At 52.8% G+C, this 23,738-nt stretch overlaps 1 protein-coding gene across 1 annotated transcript in view; it reads left to right on the top strand.

Moving 5' to 3' along the window:
* EFCAB6 (EF-hand calcium binding domain 6) overlaps nt 1-22,475 on the top strand; it is a 231,875-nt gene extending 209,400 nt beyond the window's left edge. The window contains exons 25-30 of the mRNA XM_052640994.1: nt 3,387-3,614; nt 11,182-11,412; nt 12,938-13,097; nt 14,476-14,660; nt 19,348-19,497; nt 22,353-22,475. Of these exons, the coding sequence (XP_052496954.1) occupies nt 3,387-3,614; nt 11,182-11,412; nt 12,938-13,097; nt 14,476-14,660; nt 19,348-19,497; nt 22,353-22,475 (1,077 nt within the window). The remainder of the gene's footprint in view (nt 1-3,386; nt 3,615-11,181; nt 11,413-12,937; nt 13,098-14,475; nt 14,661-19,347; nt 19,498-22,352) is intronic.
* The last annotated feature ends 1,263 nt before the right edge of the window (nt 22,476-23,738 follow it).

The raw sequence follows: 23,738 nt of genomic DNA, 5'->3' as shown, positions 1-23,738 counted from the left end.
ATGTGGATTTTTTTTTATGAGATAATTTCTAACTAGTTATATTTATTGTATAAGAAAAAAGGTATTGCGTTTTCTTCAATTTTTACTTTAATTCAGCCGCTTTCATGATTGTATTGAGATTTTCTAGTTGTACAATCATACCCAAGAGTAATGATAAATGTTGTTTTTCAGCACTTGTTTTCAGCTGTTTATTTCATCTTCTTGTCTTATTTCAAAGGCTAGAGCCTCTAAAAATGTGACTAGCAGAACTGACAGTGAGCCTGCCTGTCTTGTTTGTAACTTTAATGGAAATGTGTCCTATTTCACCCGTGTAACACATTTACAGATAGTGTCTGATTAATACTCTTGTGTTTAAGATGTTCATTTTACTCCTGTATAGTATGTGTGCTCTTTTCTATTCTATACCATTTTATCAGGAATGACTGCCAAATTTTGTTAGATGAACTTTGCCATGCATTGATATGTGACCTTTGCTAATTATAAGGAAGACTTCCTAATTCTTGGAGTAAACCCTAATTGATTTTGGTGTGCCCTTTTAAAATACAGCACTAAATATTCCTAAAAAATTGGTTAAAAAATTTTTTTTGTTATATTTTCCATTATGTCTGTAAACTAGATTGGCTCATATTTTTAAAGTGTTTCCTTGATTATATTTTTGTGTTAGAGTAATATACAATGAACTGGAATACTATATATCCCTTTTTGTATTCTGGAATAATTTGACTAATGTAAAAATTATCTAGCTTCCCTGGTAGCTCAGCTGGGAAAGAATCCACCTGCAATGCAGGAGGCCCTGATTCAGTTCCTGGGCCAGGAAAATCCCTTTGAGAAGGGATAGGTTACCCACCCCGGTATTCATGGATTTCCCTGGTGGCTCAGATGGTAAAGAGTCTGCCTGCAATGCAGAGACTGGGTTAGGAAGATCCCCTGGAGGAGAGCATGGCAACCCACCCACTCCAGGGCCTGACATCTTTTTAGTGATAGATGGTAGCTCTTCTAACAGCTTTTTAAACTTCTTTTTTGATTACCTGTCTATTCGTAATGTTACTTATGTTAAATTTAGTAATCTATATCTTGCTAGAAAATGATTCAATTTCCTCTGGAGTTTAAAGCATATTAACCTAAGATTGCCCATTTTACTTTGTTAGAGTTCTTCCATATCTGTTGTTAAAACAGAAGAATTTCTGATTTGTTTTTTGTGTTAACACTTTCAAAGGGCATTCACACACCCCGTCTCATGGAAGCCTAGATTCCTCCCTGAAAAAATGAGGAAACTGAGGAAAACTTGATTCAGTGGCGTGTGGATGTCACACGGCCAGTTAGGGCCAGAGTCAGAAGGGTCTCCACCTTCCCTGTGCGACACGACACCCGTGTTCTTTCCAGTTATGCTCACCCATGGCACGTCCTCCTCAGGCCCCAAAGGTGTGACCAGCATAAGGATGGACTTCGAGCCTGAGTCTCCGCCCAGCAAAGATCCCTCTACTCTCTGACCACTGATGCCCGTCATGGTGTTTAGGGAAAGGACTTCATACTTAGACACAGGAGGCATGTTTTCAACTGTTCAAAAAAGTGTAAGATGCGTCTGTAGGATCACTATTTTTTTCTAGAATGAGAAATGAAAGGCGTTCATTCACTTTGCAGATGGCTCCCAATGGACGTATTTGAAAGCATCTGTCAAACTTTGGGTGGTCGAGGATGTAGTGGGCTGTGGTTTGAGTGTAAGGGTGTATAGCCACGCTTTTGTGGGTGTTGTCAACAGCATCCCATGTTTGATACACTTTCGTAGAGGAACGTTCTGCTCTGTCCTGCAGGAAAGTAGCATATAATACACATACTCCTGTGGAACTGCTGAACTTGAGTCATGACCAAGTTTTCACATAGGTTGTGGGGATTGGATGCGATCATCTGGCCAGGTGCTGGTGCTTTGAAAGAACCAGCCTTCTAGCCACCAGTAACTAATGGTTTTGGCTGGAGAAGCCCAGAGGATCTGAGAATCCACCCTGGTTTGGGGACAGCCTTCATGCCTTGTTACCCCTGGGTTCTCATGGAGCCCAGCCGCCGCCTGCCACCCCAGGGCCCCACCCCTTCCACATACTCCTGGAGCCCACCTGCTGATGTGGTGACCAAAGGTCTAGCCTCTGGGGCCTTTTCTTAGTGGCAGAAAACAGATGCTGCAGGCCTTGCCCTTCCAACTACCCTTGCAGGAGGCTCAGGACTCAGTCACCAGCCCCCTACCCAGCCCCAGCATCTCCCTTCCAACTCCAGTCTCCTCGGTGCCCAAGGTAGACACAGAAGCCCTTGTCATTTCCAGGGCTGTTGAGAATCAATCAGTAACTGAACTCACTGCTCTTCCTGTGGTCTCTCTGTCCACCACACTGATCATCAGCAGATGCTGAACGTGGGCTGCAGGCCTCCACAGGCCCCTCTGGCTCACCTGGCCACATGCTTGTTGCCAGCCCATCAGCCTGCCATCCAGTAAGAAGATCCTCTCTTTCCTCCTGGCTCACTCCTCCCTGCAGAAAGCTGCCCTGTACCCAGACTGGTCCTATCCCTCCTCAGGGCTCCCCAGCACCATGGACAGTGTCCCCAGGCCCTGTAAGCACCTCCCAGGGGTGCAAAATGAGATCTAGGCAAGCAGGCCAGCTCCGTGGTCCCTGCAGCCTCCAAATACAAGACTGTATACTCGCCAGGATTAAATCCCTGTGGGTCTCAAAGTCTCAGACTTAAAGGACACTTAACCAACAGTGGAGCTGCAGCATAATATGGTAGCAGTCAACAAAAAGAAACACCATTCACAGGACTTCCCTAGTGGTCCAGTGGCTAAGACTCTACTCTCCCAAAGCAGGGGGCCTGGGTTCCACCCCTGGTGAGGGAACTAGATCCCACACGCCGCAACTAAGAGTTTGCATGCCACAACTAAGACCCGGCACAGCCAAACAAATAAATTAGCAATGCCATTCACATCACAGCTGTCATGAGCATAAATCAACCCGTACCGAGGGCTGGAAATGAAAGCAGTCTGGATCCGCATCGCTATTGATTCCCTTACCACCCAGAGCAGACATCCACTGTGTGTGTGTTCAGCAAACCGGAGGACAGGCCGAGTGAGTGAATGGCTGGGGGTAAGAGGTGTGCCCTCCTCGGGCCCAGCCCTGGCCCTGCCCTGCAGGCTCAGTCGCTTTGCTCCCCGCTCTGCGGCTGGTCAGCCCAGGCTCCCGCTTTCCAGGCAGATCTTCACCTGCAGTCAGGCCTCTGGGTCTCTCTGACTCCTGGCTCAAGTTCCTCATGAAGCTTGCCTCCCGGGCCCCACCCTTGCCTGAGGTGCCCAGAGCTAAGGCAATTCATTATTCACTAAAGGGATCAATTTTCTGTTCTGTTTTGCCCAGACCGCTGTGGAGTGGGCTGAGAAGATGCCCAGAGGTCCACGGCCCTTATCGCCCAAGGAAATGGCAAACCAGGAGTTGCTGGCTCGCCTGCACAAGGCTGTGACCTCCCACTACCACGCCATCACCCAGGAGTTTGAGAATTTTGACACCATGAAGACGAACACCGCCTCCAGGGACGAGTTCCGGTCCATCTGTACTCGCCATGTCCAGGTTCTGACGGACGAGCAAGTAAGGACTGCATTCTGTTCAGCCTCCTATGCAGTGTTGTTATGAGCGTCAGTCAGGCCGGTTGTTTCCCAGAGTATAGAGAGTTTAAGGGTTTTCTCTATTTTTTAAATATGAGAAGGGTTTGTTTTGGTTTTTTTTTGGCAGGTGGGCAGAGAGGGGGTTACTGTTGTTGTTTTAAATCTTACTAAAGAGAAACAGGAGCCTTCTGTTCCTGTAACAGGTATGGAATTCACCATCTCAATTAGAATGCAAGTCATGTCAACTTGATTTTTAAAATCAAATTAAACTCGGCTCCAACTCCCATTACCCCTCTTACTCCTTCCCTGGATCATCCCGGGCCCCAACTGATCCAGAGAGACGGCAGGTTTCTCTCCACACTTGAGCCGGGGTGGGGGTTGGAGATGGAGGTGAGGCTGGACAGAGCGGGTGCTCAGCACGTCCCACGGGTGGACCATGTCCACGTCCCCCACCCAGACCCCAACATCCCAGGGGCTGAGCAGCCAATAGCACAGAGCACCAATGATCCGAACACACGCGTGGCCGTCCCTTCCCCCAAGAAAACGGACTGCCGCCAGCCCGCTCCTGCACGCAGACAAACCGAGGCCCTGTCCATTCCCAGAGAATAATTCAGACGAAAAAGGAAATCCAGAACACTCACAAACGCAACCCAGCCTCCCCTCTTCCTCCCGGGTCCTCTCCGACCTAGCCCAGGCGCTTCCTACAGCTCCCCGTGTGGGAATGTCATTCTGTCCCACCCGCCCCCCCCCCCACCCCAGAGCTGGGAGAGACTCCACCCCAACCTTAAGACTCCTAGTCTCAGAGGTTTAGGGGGAGGACTGAAAATAACCTTGAGCGATGGTCACACCCACCCTCCAGCCCTACTCAGGCCGCTGAACTCACTACCCTAAAGAACGAATTTGTTAAAGATATTCCTAATACGAGCATCAGATTTCACTTTCCCAAAATGCCAGCTTTTCTTAGGCATTGAGATCGCTTTTTTGCTAAGAAAAGTCAAGCGTTCTTTCCAAAGAATTCTGTCCCAAAGAACAACCACACCAAGTGAAGCTGTTTGAAATACATCTCTCCATTGCTCCCAATGGATGGAAGCCTTTCAAATTGATACAGTTGCATTTATTATTCTGTGGAGCCAACTAATAAAGGTTTTGCTAATAAAGGTTTTGCTAATAAAGATTTTTCATTCCATCTAAATGAGTAAAATTTTACTCTAATTATAGATGTAAATTAATGACATGCTGGCGTATCTGGCATTCTCAACAGAGAATTTGATTTTAATGGTCTACGAAGAAAAAGCTTCACCATCCGCAGCACAGACACCCCCACCCCCCACCCCGTATCCCCTGCCACACAATCAAGCACTTACTTTTAAACGCTGCCTTCTAAAAATACACGGACATATCTCAGAGACAGACTGCACCATCGAAAGCGTCAAAGTCTGGCATAAGTACCACGGTTTAAGTTGGGTGATGATTAGCAGAAACTGTGCTATACTGGGGAAGGCTGCTTCTACATACAGGCTGGTAAACAGAAAGCAAAAGCCCCCGAGATCCATATGTTTTCTCCTCGCGTGAGCTGCTTAGCCAACAACCTTCTCAGGTGGATGGTCCTGAGTCTGGCAGAGTAAGACACAGAAGTAACGTGCATGCTGGACTGGACATGTCTAGGCCCTTCAGCCCAGCACGGGGACGAGTCCACCGGAGACACTGGGACAGGTCCGGCCAGGTTCAGTAGCCTGCCGGTACAGATTCTAGGACTTGGTTTATCTGCGTTATAAACTTATCTCTAAAAGATCCAGTCGTCGTGAATCCGAGGGGCCAGCTTTCTTGACTTAACAGAGCTCCCTAAATCGAAAAGTGCCCCATCTCTGGAAAACTTTTGGCACAATTAACCTTTCAGGAAAGGAGAGTGGCTTTCAGAGCAGGTGAAGCTGGACATTGAAGGTCTTCATGGCTCTGCATAAAGCATGTTATAAAAGGCCATAGAACTGTGTCCACTTGGATCTGGCTGAAGGAGACAGGGGCCCCACGGGGAGAGCCTGTCCCAGTGAGGCGATTTAGACCAGCCCACGCTGACTGCCTAAAGACTGTGACTACGCAGCTGCATTAGGGAGAGGAACTCAAACACTTCTGAACATTCCAGATGTGATGCTTCTAAAGCAGACACCTCTAGGAAGTGAGAGAAATGCAGGCAGGCTTGGATTTCAACCCTGCTTCTGCACTCGTCCAGCTGTGTGACCTTGGAGCACTCAGCCTCTCTGAGCTTTGGTGTCCTTCTCTAGGAAATGGGACAGTGCTCCCCAGGCTGGTCCAGGAGCCCTCCACCCAGGCTGCAGTTCTGCCTTCTCCATCTTTGACCCCTGCTGTCTCTGCCTGCCCCCGGCCCCGCCCCCTTGTATCTATCTGGTCAAGTGAATTCTTGACCACGCCTTTCCCTGTTGGGGCTGACCACGCCCAGCTTTGCCCTACCCACCTCCCCCACCCAGCTCTCCATCATCGCCCCTTGGCACACTCTTGCGTGTCCTTGCGCACAGCGCTGTCTGTCTTGGCTGCACAGTGAGTGCCCAGTGGCAGCAGACACCCTCTTCTTCACTGAGGAGTGGACTTCTGGTCCTCTGAGCAGAGTGCTGACATCAGGTCCTGGGGAACCAAGGAGGGCCTGCTCCCTGCCTCCCTTGAGTCTGCATCCCAGGAGGGTAGAGAGAGATTAAATGCCTGTGGGAACATCATTTCTGTGATTCCACACCACTCTCTGCTGTAAAGGGAGGTGCAGCATGCTAGGAGAACAGAGCTAGGGGCTGGTCTGGACCCAAGGGGTCAGGGTGTGTTCCTTGAGGACACAGTGCTGGCATGTGGGCCCAGGAGACACACCCTGCTCATGGGGTCTTTGTTCCTTGAGGGGCAGATGGACAGTATACAAAATATGTTAAGATGTGTGTATGTTGGATGGCCATAGAAGCAAAAAATAAAAACCAGGAAAGAGGGTAGTGCTGGGGAATTGTAGGGAGGGGTGGGGGCAATACATTGTGAGGACGGCAGTCAGGGGAGGCCCCTGAGAAGGAGACATCTGATTAAAGACCAGGCCAGGTGGATGGCTGGGAGCAGATGAGGTCGGATCATGGATGTGTTTCGGAGCTGGAAGTAACAGGATTTCCTCAGTGAATCTAAGTGCAAGAGAAAGACAAGGGGCAGAGGATAAGGAGGCCGAAGGAGCCAGGGATGGGGTGGTGTGGGGTGGGGGTGGGGGGCAGACGACAGGGTAGAGGGGTGTTGGGTGCCTCACTGATCTGATGTCCACAGTCACACACCTTTGGTCCCACTTCCACTTCCTGTTCACTTCCTCTTTTGCTCAACCGCATCTTTACTTGCCCTTTCAGGGACAAGTAAGCCAGAGAGCTTCTCTGTTTCATGCTCATCCTCAAAAGATAGTTTGGCTGGGGATAGAATTCTAAATCCAAGTGTTCTCCCCCTGACACTTCAAAGTGATCTCTTCGCTGCCTTCCAGCATCTCTCTGTGCGGGTGAGACATGCTAATTATCACATGCTTTCTCCAGGGCCCAGATCCCAGCGAGGAAGAAAGGCAGGGGCTGCCAGTGCCAGTTGCCTTTTACCAGAGGCCCTGCGCGGAGAGACTGGGGGTGAGGTGTGAGGAGACGGGAGCCAGGTGGGCGGTTGTGATAAGCCCTAAAGGCTCCACACACAGCTCGCCCAGGCGGTTCAACCCTGGGCATGGTCCCTACTTGCCAGGTGGTCCCGAAGCTGCCTTGGCTGGTCCTAGAGACTGGGTTCCTCCTCTGTTGGCCTCCAGGCCTCTATCCTGAGTGACCGTGGAAATCCAGTGCCCACTGTTGGCACAGGCTAGCCGTGGCTCTTCCCAGCTGCCTCTGTTTCCACGTCAGGTGGTGGGCGATGGCCTCATTCTAACTGCCTGTCTCACACGGGGGCATCTCGTCCCTGTTCCCGGGAGAGTCCCACCCACCACCTGCATCCCACCAGGCCTCTAGTGCCACGCTGCTCTTCTCTGTCTCTCTTTAATCCCATTTCTCTGTTGTGTTTGAACGTAACCGTGCATTTTAAAAAACAGTTTCCACCTCTTGGCCGAAATTCTCCATCTGTTCATGCGTGTTGTGCAGCTTTTCTGTTACATCCGTGGACACATTAGTTCATGGATCTAACGTGTTGTTTTAATCTCATTAGTTTATTGTCCGTAGTTGTTTTAACGTCCTTGTCTGATAATCCCCACACTGGGGGTCATCTCTGAGTCTTACCTGTTGACGGCTATATCTCTCGGCAATGGGTCAGTTTTCGTTTTGTTTGTGTGTAGAACTTTATAAAAAAAAAAAAAAGTGAATTACAGACAGCATGTGCAGGAGAATGGTAGACTGGTGGAATGCTGTTTATGGCTGGAAGCAGGCTCACCTCTCCGCTGCCAGGCTGTGAGTGTCGGGGTTTGTTGCGTCAGTCTGGTGGGTGATCGAGCCTCATTTGAATTTTGTTACTGCTACCTTCACCCCTTGTGTGCTCGGGGGGCAGATCCCTCCAGCAGAAGGAGCCCCCTGGGCTTGAGTGGACGTGCTTTGCCTCCCTCAGCGGCTTCGCTTCCCAGGAGAGGGTGTCTGGAGAAGTGGATGGTGTCTCACGCCTGTCCTCCACCAGTAGCTTGACGTGGCCCCTTCAGGAGCAGCAGCAAAGGCCACAGAAGGAGGGCTTGTGAGCTTGATCATTCCCTGTGCCCAAGACTCCCAGCCTGAGCACCAGCCCCCGTTTGGCCTTCGGGAATTTGCTAACATCTCAGCTGATTTCTTCCCACACTCCCACTTCCTCCTGAGCCCCACTGGGCATGAGAGCTGGGGTGTCAGGATCTCCTTGGAGCCTTGGGGCTTGATGGAATTCAGTCCTCTTGGCTCCTGCAACCTCAGCTCACAGACAGGCTCGAGAAGAGTTCTGAATCTGTAGGTATTTGGCTTTTTTCTTGCTGGTAAGATGGAGTGGCGTTCCCTTGCCGTTTGCCGCCTCACGAGCAGAAGCAGGACCAAGGTCCTGAGTCCTTCGTGTTTAGTAGGCCGCTGACTGCTTCTCTGCATTCCCAGGGGCCTTTCAGCAGGCCATGCTCCGCCACTTGACGTGGAAACTCACTTGCTTTTCAGCAGATTCACAAACCACAAGAATTCTGCCCAGGTTTCACGTCCAGCTCACAAGCCTGTAATTCTCCAGAATCCACTTTTGGGGTGCCCATTCCCAGTCCTCTCGAGGCCTCGCCTGTCCCCGCAGCACCCCACCCCTAGCCGCCATCCTGAGCTGCATCCCCGGCTCTACCAGTGTCCTGGGGCGTAACCTGTCAGGACTGGAGAGCCACGTGTGGCCTCCCATCCTTTCCCGGCCCACCCAGGCCCCTGTTATCCTGTTGCTGTGTAGTCACTAACCTATGTCGTACTCTTTTGCAACCTCATGGACTATAGTAGCCCGCCAGGCTCTTCTGTCCATGGGATTTCCCAGGCAAGGATATTGGAGTGGGTTGCCATTCCCTTCTCCAGGGGAATCTTCTTGACCCAGGGATTGAACCCGTGTCTCCTGCATTGGCAGGTGGATTCTTTGCCACTGAGCCACCAGGGGAGCCCCCGAGTCATCCTAGGGATGGGTATTCTTCCCGTTGAGACCCCTTCAGTTACAAGAAGATGAGAATAGGGTTTGTGTGGTCCTGCATTGACCTCACTGCCTCACAGGATTTCATCAGGAAGATGGTGGGCCCTGCCTCGTGTGCCTGAGAAAAGCCCCTTTTGTTGTTCTGGGCTGTTTTGTGAATATCTTCACATCTGTGCTTCAACTTCTTGCCGTATCCCATCCTTTGTCTCTGTCCTTCGTAGCATGACCTTCTTCCTGCCCGCCTCCCAAGTCTTGCCAAGATAGGAGGGCATGAGAGCCCACCGGCAGCCCGCCCTCCTCTTCAGCTGCATCTCTCTTCCATAAAGCCCTTCCTGATGGGTGCACTCAGAACATGGTTGAGCACCCTGTCCCCCGTCCCTCTTCATTTCTAAAGGGTCTTCCCGTCCAGTCATTTTTATCATGTGAGTCTTTGGGTATCTTCAGCCATTAACAAACATGCATTGAGACCCCAGTGAGTGTCAACCCGTTTGCAAGACAGTTGGCATTTAAAGATGACTTTCAGAGGCCCCTCCAGGGAGTCTCTCAGCCAGGTGAGGTGTCACCTACAGGGGTGGCTTCCTCAGGATGCAGGTAGGAAGAGAAGAGCACCTGGTTTCCTTGGTGGTCCTGGAGAACTTTCCTGGAGGAGACCTTGGTGCTGGTGAGGTCTGTCTGAGCCTCTGTGGCCACTTTCTCAAGGACCCTCACTTTTACTCCACGAGGTAGGTTTCCCTCATTGATCAAAACGAAAGTAACATGCAACTCTGGATGTGATAAATGACACTGAACTACACACACACACACACACACACACACACACACACACGAAGTTGTTACATAAGATGTAACCTGGGAGGGAAGTTGGGCAGAGGATCCCGGGGACCTCTCTGTATCATCATTGGAACATCCTGCAAACCTGTAATTATTTCAAAATTAAAAGCTTAGCACAAAAAGCTTAGACAAGTCAAGAAGATTGTCCCAAACTAAACCGTTTCTCCTTCTCAGGGCCTGGAACATTCTCCTACTCTTCCTCAGCCCTCACTACGTCTTGTCCAGACTTTCAAGCAGCGGCGGACATGGTCCCTTTTAACTTGCCCCTGGAGCAAACCCCAGTGGAGCAGGCAAGCCGAGTGGCTTTCTGACCAAGTCGAGGCGCAGGGCAGGAAAGTTCCCCCATGGCCTCAGGGTCGGAGATGCGGGCTGGAGACTGGGCCTTAGGGGCTGTAAAAAAAACAAACGGAAGTTAAATCACCATTCTTCTCAGCTCCCTGAAATCCCTCGAGCCACCTAGAGTGGCTCCCGTGGCACTGAGTCGTTTGGTGATGTCCCGGCGACACGGGGCCCTCACTCAGCCCGGCGACAGCAGCTGCACTGACGCCAAGGCCATAAGCTGCTCCCTGTCCTCCAGACGCCTCTCTTCTCATCTCCTGAGAGGGCACTGTTTGCCCTGAGGGTGACTTACACTGCACAGCGGCCCCGGGCTGTTCGCAGTGCTCTGGGGCTGTTCTGCAGGAGGGAGCCTCGCCGGGCTGCCCGGGGACCCAGAAGGCTGGGGTTTGATTTGCGTTTTCCCCTAGAACATTCTTCCGTCTTGCAGCTCAGTCTCTGTGACTAATGGCAAGATTTAATGGCCTTAAAGTGCTCGCTAAGGGCCCAATTCAATTAAAAAATGTCCCGCAGAAGCCATGGATAATCCGTGCCCCCCCTCGCCCCCCCGCCCCCCCCCCCCCAACCAACCCTGCTTTCCCAGGAAGCTGGGGCTGGACGGCCGGGTGTTTTCCATTTTTCAATTTTTGTTTAACTTGACGTGAGCCCGGGACCCAGCGAAGGAGCACATTGCCTTCGCTGGCTTCTGGTCCCCTTGCCTAGGGTGTGCGCTGACCCAAGGGTGACCTCTGCTTCTTTGCCAGTTTGACAGGCTCTGGGAAGAGATGCCCGTCAACTCCAAGGGGAGGCTGAAGTACCTGGACTTCCTGAGCAGCTTCAGCGTGGACAAGCCGGCCACGCCGCCGGCCACGGGAGACTCAGCCAAGGCGCAGAGAGGGAGCAGCGTCCCCGAGGTCTCGGAGCCGGGCCGGTCCGCAGGGTCGTCACCCACTCGTGACCCGAAAGCGGGGTCCAAGTCACGGAGTCACCCCTGCGTGAGTTCCTTCCCGTCTCTCGGCATCTCACTGGGTCTACGTTTTCCCCAGGCCAGGAACTTCATGTCCCCAAGGGTTCTGGTGACAGAGAAAGTGCCTTAGAATGAGCCCCCGGGCCCGGGGGCGGATTCTGGAGAGGAGCCACTGGTGGGTCCTCTCAGTCACCTGCCTTGGAGGGGAGGGAGGTGTGGGCATCGGGGGCAGAAGAGATGGAGGGGAATTGGGGGCCGGGGGGCAGGACCCGGGGGAGGGGGCAGGTCAGCCATTGTCAAGGGCATTGTCACCCAGGAACACAGATGCCCCCAGGGTGGACAGATCTGCCGAGGGCCACGTACCGAGAGATAAGGGGTATTAATGCCCATTTTACGGTTGAAGATCCAAGACTCTAAAGAGGGACCTGTGTGGGCTCAGGGTCCCTTGTTAGCACAGAGAGATCTGTCGGCGAACCCTGGCTGTCTGACCACACAGCCCTGGTCCTGGGCCAAGCCCCCCAGCCTGGGATGAAAGGAGGGGCTCAGTCTCGCAGAGGGTCTCCCTTCCTCTGTAAGAAGCATGACAGGGTCTCTGGGGGGCGGGGGTGGTGTTTGAGGGGATGGCAACCGGGCACGTGAGCACCCACCTCCATGCTTCATGCGGGGTGAGCCATCCAAGACGGAGCTGGCTGTTCATTCATTCTGTCAACACGTGTCTACTGCACACCTACTGTGTGCCGAGAATGAACACTGGCCCCTGCACTTGTGGAGTTTATGATCTCATAGGGGACGATGGGCAAGCCAGTGAACCTGCAGGTGGAGTGTTTAGCGCGTTACAGATGGTGAGTGGATCAGAGTCAAGGGGGTCAGAGCACCCCAAGAACATCCATATCCCAGTCCTGTGATGTGTACCTTACCTGCCGAGGGGGGAGTCAAGGTTGCAGATGGAGTTAGAGCTGCTTATCAGCTAACGAGATTGTCCCCGAGTGTCCAGGGGGCCCAACTGACTGTATCCAGTCAATGGGGACACAAAGGCACATGGGACATGCAGGAGAAAGACCCACCCACCATTGCCTGGTGGCTCAGATGACAAAGAATCTGTCTGCAACACAGGAGACTTGGGTCCAATCAGGGGTTGGGAAGATCCGCTGGAGAAGGGCATGGCAACCCACTCCAGTATTCTTGCCTGGAGAATCCCATGGACAGAGGAGCCTGGCGGGCTACAGTCCATAGGATCGCAAAGAGTCAGACATGACTGAGCGACTCACACACACACACACCTATCGTTGCAGCTTTGAAGGTGGAGGACAAACGGGGCCTTGAGCCAAGAAATGTGGGGGCCTCTAGAAGCCAGGAAGGGAAAGGCTATATTTGCACCCAAAACTGTTCTGGTTAAAACAGCAACATTAGCACTTTGGTTTTGACTTTCATTCTACTTCTGAAATAACACTGCCTATGAACTGTGCACCTCAAGACCCAGGTCACATCTGTCAGTTTCTCCTATGACATCCCTCTAGAATCTCCAGGTACAAGACCGTTTTCTTTCTTGCTAGACCCCCTTGAGCGTGAGCGGGACCCCGCCCCTGCAGAACTGCGAGCCCATCGAGACCAAGCTTCGCAAGAAGGTCCAGGGCTGCTGGCGTGAGCTGCTACGCGAGTGCAAGGAGAGGGACCCCAACAGGCAGGGCGAGATCCCCGGCCCCGAGTTCCTGGGTGCGTCCCACTCCGTCCCCCCAGGGCACTCGGGCCCACCTCCCGGCCCAGGCCCCCTCCTCCCGGTGGAGCCCAGGCAACCTGCGGGAGCATCTGGGGCACAAGGCTTCCTGATGCCTCCACCCTCACCCGGCAGGTCCACACCCACTGGACCAAGTCAGCACACATGACTCTCGGGGCTAGAACCTGCAGGCTGGTCGCGGTCTCTGGGCAGAATATAAACAGGGACGGGTTTTGAGAGCCCAGGAAGGTGGCCCGGGGGCCGGGGGCAGCCGAGGACACAGCTCGGCGCTGTTGGTTCAATGTTTGCCATGTATCACTTTGGTAAACTTCAAATGGGCTTCCCTGGTGGCTCAGAGGGTAAAGAATCCACTTGCGTTGCAGGAGATCCAGGTTCAGTCCCTGGGTCAGGAAGACCCCCTGGAGAAGGGGGTGGCTACCCACTCCTGTATTCTTGCCTGGAGAATCCCATGGACCAGAGGAGCCTGGTGTGGGCTACAGTCCATGGGATCGCAAAGAATCAGACAGGACTGAGCGACTCATAATTACTTGCTTACTTATCACTTTGGTAAACTTCAAATATTTATAAAAATTGGTTGGATTTATGCTCCCTCTAATTGCTGCATTCTGTTGATGCAACAAAAACCCAGAGCAACCAAAAATAATTAATTATAAAGAAAGAAAGCCAGACACAGATCCTCAAAGTGCACGATGGTTGTCTCTTCAGGCAGGTCCTTGTGTTCCAGAATGGAACTTTAAGATCATCATTAGAATGAAAACCCCAAATGCACAATTTGGTGTAGCCTAGCACAGGGTCGGACACGACTGAAGTGACTTAGCAGCAGCAGCAGCAGCAGCAGCAGCAGCAGACCCCTGAGAGTGTATCTCTGAAGCCCAGTTGAAAACACTTGCGCAGAGGGCCAAGTCTGAATTGCTGACCCCAGGGGAGCCCCTGCCGGCCCCATACCCCAGCACATGGAACCTTCCCTCCTCCCCACCTGCCTGGCCCTGCCTGACTCCTGTGCGGCGGGAACCTCGCTCCACGCTCTCGCTGCCTGCGGTCATGGCCCCCACAGTGCTGTGTTCCTACTGCTGTGACTGCAGCAACAGAGACCAGGCCAAGCTGGGCCAGCAGGCTAAGCCAGGACAGAGGGAGCCCAGCAGGACGCGGGGTCCCCTCTGTCCTGGCCACACTTACCCTGTCGCCTGCCTATGTGTTTCCACATCCGTCCAGCCAGCGGCCGCAAGCCTGCGAAGCAAGGACCCGGCTGGGGCGTCCCAGCAAGTGATGAGTGATGAGTGAGTGAGTGAGTGAAAGCTGTGATTGAACCGAGAGGGAACTGCCCGCCATCGAGTGAACTGATGTGCTTGCCTTCAGCTCTCGTGGAGAAATTCAACCTGGACATCACCAGAGACGAGTGCCAGCAGCTCCTTGTCAAGTACGACTTGAAGAACAACGGGAAGTTCGCTTACTGCAGCTTCATGCAGAGCTGCGTCCTCCTGTTAAAAGCAAAGGAGACCTCACTGATGCAGAGAATGAAAATCCAGAATGCGAATAAAATGGTATGTGAATCACCCGGAGGACAGGGGTGGGGCCGGGCTAGCCGGGTTCCTTTCTTTTTTCTCAGCTCCTCCTAAACTCTGTCGTTTCACTTCATGCAAGCGGTGCATGTATGAACCTTTACAAACCTGTAAAGGTCTGGAGACCCCAGGCTGGGAACCAGTAGCCAGGATCCAAGGCTCGCAAGCCGGTTGAGTGGCACCTGCCCAAGGGGACCTCTGTGGGTTGACAGAGGGAACAGTCGGTGGCTCACAGGACCGCCGGGAGCAGATTTAGGTCACTTAACTGGAGGCACAGGTGGGGGGCGCGGCCACAGTGAAGGGAAACACCGGTGCCTTACACGTGACCGCTTGCTCGCTCATCCGGCGTCTGAGACGGCAGGCCTTGCTCAGAGACGCGTGATCTTTCTTGCATAAGCTGCACCCACGATGCGTTGTCTGCAGTCCTGTTATTGCTTCTTTGAAGAGGGATGAGACCCTAAAGATGCTTAAATCTTGCAACTGGAGGGCCCCTGGATTTTTACCCTTTTTCTGTCATTTGTAACTGTATGATTCTCACCCACACCCAGGTCAACCACACGGTTAAGGACACGCCTTTCTCAAGTCTTTCCAAAGCATGAAGACTTTCCACACTCATGTTCTACCATCTGTAACACTGAATTAAGTTACTCTGAATTAAATAAGTACGAACAGGCATTGTTGACTTGGAGACAAACGCAGCCGATGCCAGTCACCCTCAGACCCAGCTGTGGGGACCAGAGGTGTGGGGCAAGCCCGGCAGCCCCCGACCCAGACCCCTACCCAGGCCCCCACATCCCAGCAGTGGCCGAGTGATGGTGTGCCAGCCAGTGCCGGGGTCCAGCCCCCGCAGGACCCAGGGGAACCTGAAGGAAAAACGGCATCAGCGATTGATTTAGAGAGAGATAAGGAAAGAATACTGTAAATAAGAAAATAGAGGAGAGAAAGAGGCTGATATTCCTTGGTTTACATAGAAAGCCAATAAAACTTCAAGACAAGAAGTTTGCTCTGTTCACGGAGGCCACAGGTGCCCTCCCGGTCTCCCGAGGGAGTGACGACGCAGAACGTCTTCCCGTTCAGGTCTTAGAAACCTGGGCAGATAAGTGAACGCAGGGAGCCTCTATGCTCCAAGGGATCAGCCTGGAAAAATAAAGTAAGAGAGGAAAAAAAAAGAAAAAAGAAAAACACGGGGTGACCAAGCTTCTTCAAGCGAGGCCCATTGTTTCTATTTTTAAAAGGGTCTTTTATACCTTTACTTGTACATAGAGGGAAATGAAAGATGCAAAGTCATACAGAGTCAGCCCAAACATTACATCTGTTTTGTCTTTATTGAAATCAGGATTTTTCTGCAAACCTTTCCCATAAACCATATTGTGTACATTATCTTTTGTCCTTGGAGGCCTGTGAACATTTTATGACCCTCTTTTGATAAAGGCTGTTCAACCAGAAAACTTATTTTCCCTTGAAATGTTTTTCCTTATATTTCTAATCTACATCAGCCTCAAAAAGTATTAAACAAGTTACATTTCTCACAGAGTAAAGGTGCAGTGAGTTACAAGAAAGAACCTATTAGCTCAAAAGTCTGATGTGGTTAATTTCAAGGCTACACTTGTTTTTCTTACTTTCCAACTATGTTAACTAATGCACTCCCAGGTGCACAGTGGATAAGAGATATGGGAACTTAGCAACAAGCATTGGTCAAATAACGAAATCCTACATTAACACTACTCTAATAACTTTTAACTCTTTGAAAGGCTCTATGTTTTAGGCTTTCCATGCCTCTCACAGTTGGGAGGATGTAAATAATCATATGCGTAGCTAGATATACCTGCCAAGCAAGCTATAATGCTAACAGAGGGGTTTTGATTGGAAATACTTTTCTCATGTCCAGGAGACTCATTAGCTATAGCCCTAAGTTGATTTTCTCCAGAGAAAGGTGGTCAGGAATAGCCCCCTGTTAATGTCAGAGGAGTTGGTGAAAGTCATGAAATAGTAAAACGGACAGATTCTGGTTTTGGGGTAGATGCTCGAGAAAGCCTAGGGAGCCCCTTGAGTTCTGAAGCCTTGCTTAACAGTTCTCTTCCACATGATCCTGTCACGGGTGGGATCTCCCGTGGCAGCTCCCGGCAAGCCAGCCAACAGTGGATTCCATACAGCGAAATCTGTCATTCTGTGCAAAATCAGGCCGCATCTCACCATAGTTTCTAGTTTAGACAAGCAAGAGCTAGCACCAAAGGCTTACAACAAACTATGGAAGGAAAACTTGGCTTTACGACAATTGTTTCTCTAGCTCAGTTATTCTGTAAGTAGAGAAAATACTTTCCTCGTTCAATCGTCAGAGGGCCAGCCTGCGAGCATAACTGGAGAGCCATGGAGACGCCTGCCCGCTCTGGCCCTCCTCGGCTTCTTTGGGCCTCAGTTCTGTAAGTGAGGGGTGGCCTGCTGGGAAGAGGCTCCACGCCCCCTTCCAAGCCCCCCATGTGCAGAGGCCAGCCTGCTCCTAGGTGAATCGCCTACCCTCACAGAGGTGTCCAAAGGCTGCTCATGGACTGCTTGGGGGGCTGGGGCTGACTGAGATTGTGTATAGGAAGTGAGAGACGCTCTGGGATAGGACCCCCCACCCCCCAACCAGGAGCCTGGGCCCCTGGGCAGATGTCCCAGCTCACCTCCATGTGCCCCTGCCTCACCCCCAGCTCTGGTCATTCACACAAACCCAACCACAGCCTCCACTCCGCAGCTCAGGACAGTCCTGCCTTCCATCCAGGAGCCCACCCTGGGCCTGATTGACAGGTGGTGAGACTCCCAGGAGCCTCTCCCAGGAAGGAGTGGGACCAGGGCCCGCCCTGCCCTTGCCTGGTCCCCTCTGCAGGTGGCCCCCGGCCCCACCGCGCCAGCTGTCTCAAGGGCCATTTCCTTTTCCAGCACTTTGAGGCTTTCTCTGTAGCCTTAACAGCAGACACACTCCTCTGACGAAGTGAGCTGGGGCTTTGCTTTTTTTTCTTTTAAATAATTCTAGTTATTTATTTATTTTGGCTGTGCTGGGTCTTTTTTTTGCTGCACAGGCTTCTGTCTATTTGCAGCGAGTGGGGGCTACTCTCGCGTTGTGCTGCGCGGGCTTCTCACGGTGGTGGCTTCTCTTGTTGCAGAGCGCAGGCTCCAGGCTTGTGGGTCTCAGTGGCTGCAGCTCCCAGGCTCTAGACCACAAGCTTTCCCTGCTGGCTCAGACAGGAAAGTGTCTGCCTGCAGTGCCAGAGACCCGGGTTTGATCCCTGGGTTGGGAAGATCCCCTAGAGAAGGAAACAGCAGCCCACTCCAGTACTCTTGCCTGGAAAATCCCATGGACAAAGGAGCCTGGTAGGCTGCAGTCCATGGGGTCGCAAAGAGTCGGACGCGACTGAGCAACTTCACTTTCAGCAGTTGTGGAGCACTGGCTGAGTTGCTCCGAGGCACATGGAATCTCCCAGGACCAGGGATCTAACCCATGTCTCTCCTGCATTTGTAGGCAGATTCTTAACAAGTGCGCCACCAGGGGAGCCCCGGGACTTTGCTTCTGGGGGGCACTGCTAGCAGCCAAGGACCCCTGGGTGGGGTGGTGTCCCGGGCTGGGATGGGAAAACCCTTTCTCAAGCCGGACTTAGGTGTGGGAAGAGCAAGTGCTCACAGAATCCCTTCTCTTCCGTGGGTGGGGACCAGCTGATTGGTAAATCGGCCGCTGAGGAAGCTACCGGGCATCTGGTGAGTTTCTGTCATAGGTGCTAAAGGATGCAAAAATTGAAAGCAATTTAACATTGTGCTAATGTGTTTTACGTGGTGCCATGTTAAAAATTAAACTTTCCCAAAATGTATTACACATTATTGCCTACAGTTCACCTCTGTGATATTCAGACATGTGTTGGGGCTAAATCATGCTAAAATATCTTGTTTTCAAATCTAATAGCACCTAAATGAAATAATCACAGTGTAGTGTGCTGTCTAATTACTAGATATAATTACAACCTTGCGATTTTTTAAGAAGTCTGTTCATTATAAGAACCTACTAGAAGATCCAAATTGAACCTCTTTCCCCCACCCCCCAAACTATTTCAGTTATCTGCCTGGCCATCCTCTCAAATACATGGGGACGGGTTCCCTGGGAGGTGGTCTGGTAGTGTTGGCATCAAACGGAGCCCCGAGGGGTCCTGATCCTGCCCCTTTGCCTCCTTGAGCCTCCATTTCCCAATCCAGGAAATGGGGATGAAGAGACCTACCTTCCTCCCAGGAGATGCTGTTTGTGATGAGCTTTGTTTAGTCACTAAATCATGTCCGAGTCTTTGCGTCCCCATGGACTGCAGCCCGCCAGGCTCCTCTGTCCACAGGATTCTCCAGGCAAGAACACTAGAGTGGGTTGCCGTTTCCTCCTCCAAGGGATCTTCCCAACTCAGGGATCGAACCTGCATCTCCTATGTTGGCAGGCAGATTCTTTACCACCGAGCCACCTGGGACGAACCTGCAGACTCCCTTCTAGCTGGGAACCCTGGGTGGGGAGTGAGCTCTGGAGGCCAAGACGGAAGCCAGGCCCAGGAGAGGAGCTCACAGCCCCTTGCTTCCCCCTTCGGCCACAGCCTGTCCACACCATCCTTCCCACCCCAGAGCTCCTCTCTCACCTCCTCGTGGGTTTTGGCTCTTCTCCCAGAAAGAAGCCGGTGCCAAGACCTGCTCCTTTTACTCCGCCTTGCTTCGGATTCAGCCCAAGATCGTGCACTGCTGGAGGCCGATGCGGCGCACGTTCAAGGCCTACGACGAGGGCGGGACGGGGTTTCTCAGCGTGGCTGACTTCAGGAAGGTGAGCGTGGCTCTTGCGGGGCTTCTCCCTCCAAATAGGACGCGGTTGCCAAATGCCAGCGGCCAGAAAAACCTCACCAAAGGAGCCCCCAGCCCCGGAGGAAGGCCCAGGCGTGGGCAAGCTGTCCAGATCTCACTTCCTGGGATCCCCCAGGTGACTGGAGGCTGCGTCCACTTGTCGTCTGCTGCCAACCCCAGGCTGTCCCCACCCCAAAGGCTTTTAGAATCCCGCCGGGCCTTCCCGGGGCACCAACACCTGAGTGCAGCCGTCTGCGGCCGCTGCTCCTCAGAGCCCGGCCTACACCCCACGCGAGGCCGCAGAGCAGAATGACGACCTCGGGGACTGAGGCACGTCCCGGGCGTGGCTACTCAGGGTCTGCAGACCCCAGCCCTGCCCTGCAAGAGCTCCCTGCTCAGTCCTCCCCTCTCCCTCCGCTGTCCTGGCATGGAGGGGCTGCCCACCCCGGACCATGCAGTCTGGTCAACCAGCTACCCCAGTAGAGACTGGACTCCGGGGCCTCTCCTGCCGGTCTAGGGGAGCACCTCGCCTGCCCCAGTCTACCAGCTGTGATCGTGACGCCCCTCAACAGCCCCACCTCTGGAACAGAATCTATGCTAGACTTTACCCTGCAGAACCTTTGGAAGTTAACATTTGGAGGGTTTCCTCCCGAAGGAAAGAAACGGGCCACCCTCAAGGGTGACTTAAAACTCCCACATTTGGAATAACGCAGAACTCCTCAAATTGTCAGCGGGCCTGCTCCCATTCTTTGCTTCTCTCTCCCATCCCTGCCCTAGCTAACCACTGAGGTTGAGAAAATAATTGAAGTCTAGAATGTTAGATTAAAAATCAAATATTACAGCCAGGAAAAAAAAACCGTCAAGACATCAAAGCAAGAAAGGGTTATTACCTCTCAGTGCACTTAGGAAAAATGTATTCCTTAGATTTCTCTGCACTTCAACAACTAAAACAAAAAATTTTTTATGTAAAAACCTTTTCTTAAATAGCAATGCAGGCAGATGAACGGCAGTTAGTGGGTCTGAATTTGCAAGGACCCCCTGGAAAATCCCATGGACGGAGGAGCCTGGTAGGCTGCAGTCCATGGGTCACTAAGAGTTGGACACGACTGATCGACTTCACTTTCACTTTTTACTTGTATGCATTGGAGAAGGAAATGGCAACCCACTCCAGTGTTCTTGCCTGGAGAATCCCAGGGACGGGGGAGCCTGGTGGGCTGCCGTCTCTGGGGTCACACAGAGTCGGACACGACTGAAGTGACTTAGCAGCAGCATGCAGGGCACTAGAGAATGAGGGGCCCCCTGGAGCAATCCCCCACCCCTGCCCCAGCAACACACACACAGTGGGTGGGGCCAGGCCTGTCGCTGGAGGTCGTGAATACCCTGTCACCTCCCTGACGTGGCCTCCAGCTCACAGCGCTGGTTAGTCACTCACTCATGTCCAACCCTTTGCAAGACTATAGCCTGCCAGGCTTCTCTGCCCATGGAATTCTCCAGGCAAGAATACTGGAGTGGGTTGCCATGCCCTTCTCCAGGGGATCTTCCCGACCCATGGATCAAACCTGGGTCGCCCGCATTGCAGGCAGATTCTTTACTGTCTGAACCACCAGAGAAGCCCCGCTCTTTACTTTGGGGTCAAATACAATTCTCAGCCAGAGAAGAGAAGGAAGATAACACCCTAGGAACTTGGCGTGGGTGACAAGCAGGGAGGGGGCAAGAGAAATGGAGACGTTGCCCTTGGCAATGAGACCTGATGGGTGCTGGGCCCTCCAGACCCCCAGGTTCACTCCCCTTTCTTGCTCTCAGCCCATCAATCAGCCCCAGAGGCAGGCCAGCTGACCTCAGCCCCACGGGCCTGGGGCCAGTCCTGCTGGCCCTGGAGGAAACTTGGGTTCTTCCAACCCCGCTCTCTAGCCTCCTCTGAGAAATGAATTATAACACAAAATATTCGTAGGAAATGTATAACCTAATCTTCATATTTATTTAATAGAGTATCTATCACAGTTTGTCTCAGTTGCATGTAACAGAGGTGAAATAAATCACAGCAGCTTAGACATGGTAGTTTTCTTCTCATGTAAAAGAATCCCAGAGGAAGGAAGTCCAGAGCTGGCATGGTGTCTGGACTGTCATCAGGGACATCTGTATTTTTTTTTTCTACCATCCTTAACACCTGGATTCCTTCCCCAAGGTCACCTCATAGCCCAAGACAGCTGCCAGAGCCCTAGCATCACTTCAGCATTCCAGGCAGCAAAGAGAGAAGGAGGGCATGCCTGTTTTCTTTAGAAGAGGCTTCCTAAAAGTCCAGCATAGCATTCTCATTTCATTTTAGTGGCCAGAACTGTGAGAGAGGCTGAGAATTGTCACCTTTCATTTTGGCTGGGCACACAGTAGCCTGGAAGAAAATCAGGGTCTGATAATGGAAGGGGAAGGGCCAGTGGATATTGGTTGGGAAACCAGCAGGCTCTGCCCTGGATGTATTACTGTTGAGTCGTAACTACACACTGAAGCCTGCGCCTGCCCTCCTCCCCTCCCTTGAAGCTGCACCCCCAGGCCTCCCACCTAGTTACGGCTCCGTGGCTAGTCTCCCCTCCAATCCCCTCCGCTCTGTCCGTCTTCCTCGTCCTCCATGTTGACCAGCCTCACAACACCTGTGCTGCTAGACAGGGCTGCCTTGCTGGAGGGATGGGGGGTGCGGGGGGAGGGCGTGACTCTGGAGGTTGGCTGTCCAGGCTCGGGGAGGGAGGAGAAGTGGGCAAGGGCCCAGCCCCTTCCTGGCAGCCAGCCCCCTTGGTCTTGGTCTTGAACGGCTCCAGTACCAGGGGCGGCTCCTCTCCCCTGCAGGTCCTGAGGCAGTACAGCATCAACCTCTCCGAGGAGGAGTTCTTCCACATCCTGGAGTATTATGACAAGACGCTGTCTTCAAAAATCTCCTACAACGACTTCCTCCGGGCCTTCCTCCAGTAGGGGCCCCGCACCGTGAGCCCAGCGCCGACAGACAGGGACCGCAGGGCCTGTCCCCACGCCTCGGGAAATCTATCAGCAGAGGGCCTCATGAACGTCCGGGGCATCCCCCAAAGCACAGCCCACACCCGCACCCAACCTGCGTCTTTCTGAGGTCAGCCCAGGCCTGGGCTCCAGGGTTGGCAGCGGCCGCTCTGGAGGGCCCCGGGCTGCCCCATTGAGCTCAGGACCGCTCTTAGTCTGAGTAGATTAAAATGTTAGCCTTTGCAAGAATGATTCTTGAGACTTTAAAAGAACCACCAACAATAAACTTGGAAACTCAGAATTTCTGCCAGTTTTATTCGTTAAGAGACTGCTAGGTGACTCAAGGACAGCCCCCTCCTCCACACAAGCCCTGGGGCTTCCCTGACGTGGGTCAGACCTGAGCCCCTGCCAGGCTTGTCCACAGGGCCCCTTCTCTGTCCTGGGGGCACAGACACCAGCCGGACCCCACGAGGAGCGGCCGACATCTGAGTCAGGCCCCGTCGGTGCAGCGGGGGCTCAGCCCTTCCGGGCCCAGCAGTACCCATTTCGGAACGCAACAGGGTCTGACAGACTAGGTGCTGAGCTATGTGCTTAGCCACTATTGTGCCCGACTCTTTGCAACCCTTGGACTATAGCCCGCCAGGCTTCTCTGTCCAAGGGTTCTCCAGGCAAGCACACTGGAGTCAGTTGTCATTTCCTCCTCCAGGGGATCTTCCCAACCTATGGATCAAACCCAGCTCTCACTCTTTACCATCTGAGCCGCCTGGGAAGTCACACCAGGGAAGACAAGCCAAGAGAAGTTTTAAATCACCATAATCCTATCCACCCATCATGAAGCAGATGGAAGGGAAACAGAGCCTGTTGCCTTCTGGAAGGTTCTGGAAGGAACTGGAGAGGCAGGCAAGAGGGCTGCCCCTGAGCTGTGTGACCCCAGCTGTCAGGGAGGGGTGGGGACCAGGACCCTCCACTGTCACCCTGAGTAAACTCAGGAGCACGACACAGCCCAAGGCCCTCCCTGGGGCACCACCCAGCACCCACTGCAGCCCCAGCCACCAGCAGGGCAGGTTCCCCGGGGACCTGGGCAGTGGCCTAGCTTCTCCTCCCCTTTCCTGGGGCCATCACCGCCATGACCACACCTCGTCCTCCTCTCCCTGCTCCCACTGGACGCAGCCATGGCTGCTGATCAGGGAAGGAGGCAAATGTTCAAACAGAAGCCACAGGGGCTCTTCGAGAGCCAGACCA

The sequence above is a fragment of the Budorcas taxicolor genome, chromosome 5 (genome assembly GCF_023091745.1).
Source record: "Budorcas taxicolor isolate Tak-1 chromosome 5, Takin1.1, whole genome shotgun sequence".
Lineage (NCBI taxonomy): Eukaryota > Metazoa > Chordata > Mammalia > Artiodactyla > Bovidae > Budorcas > Budorcas taxicolor.
The sequence above is the reverse complement of the archived record's forward strand: the minus strand, read 5'-3'. Positions and strand labels throughout refer to the sequence as shown.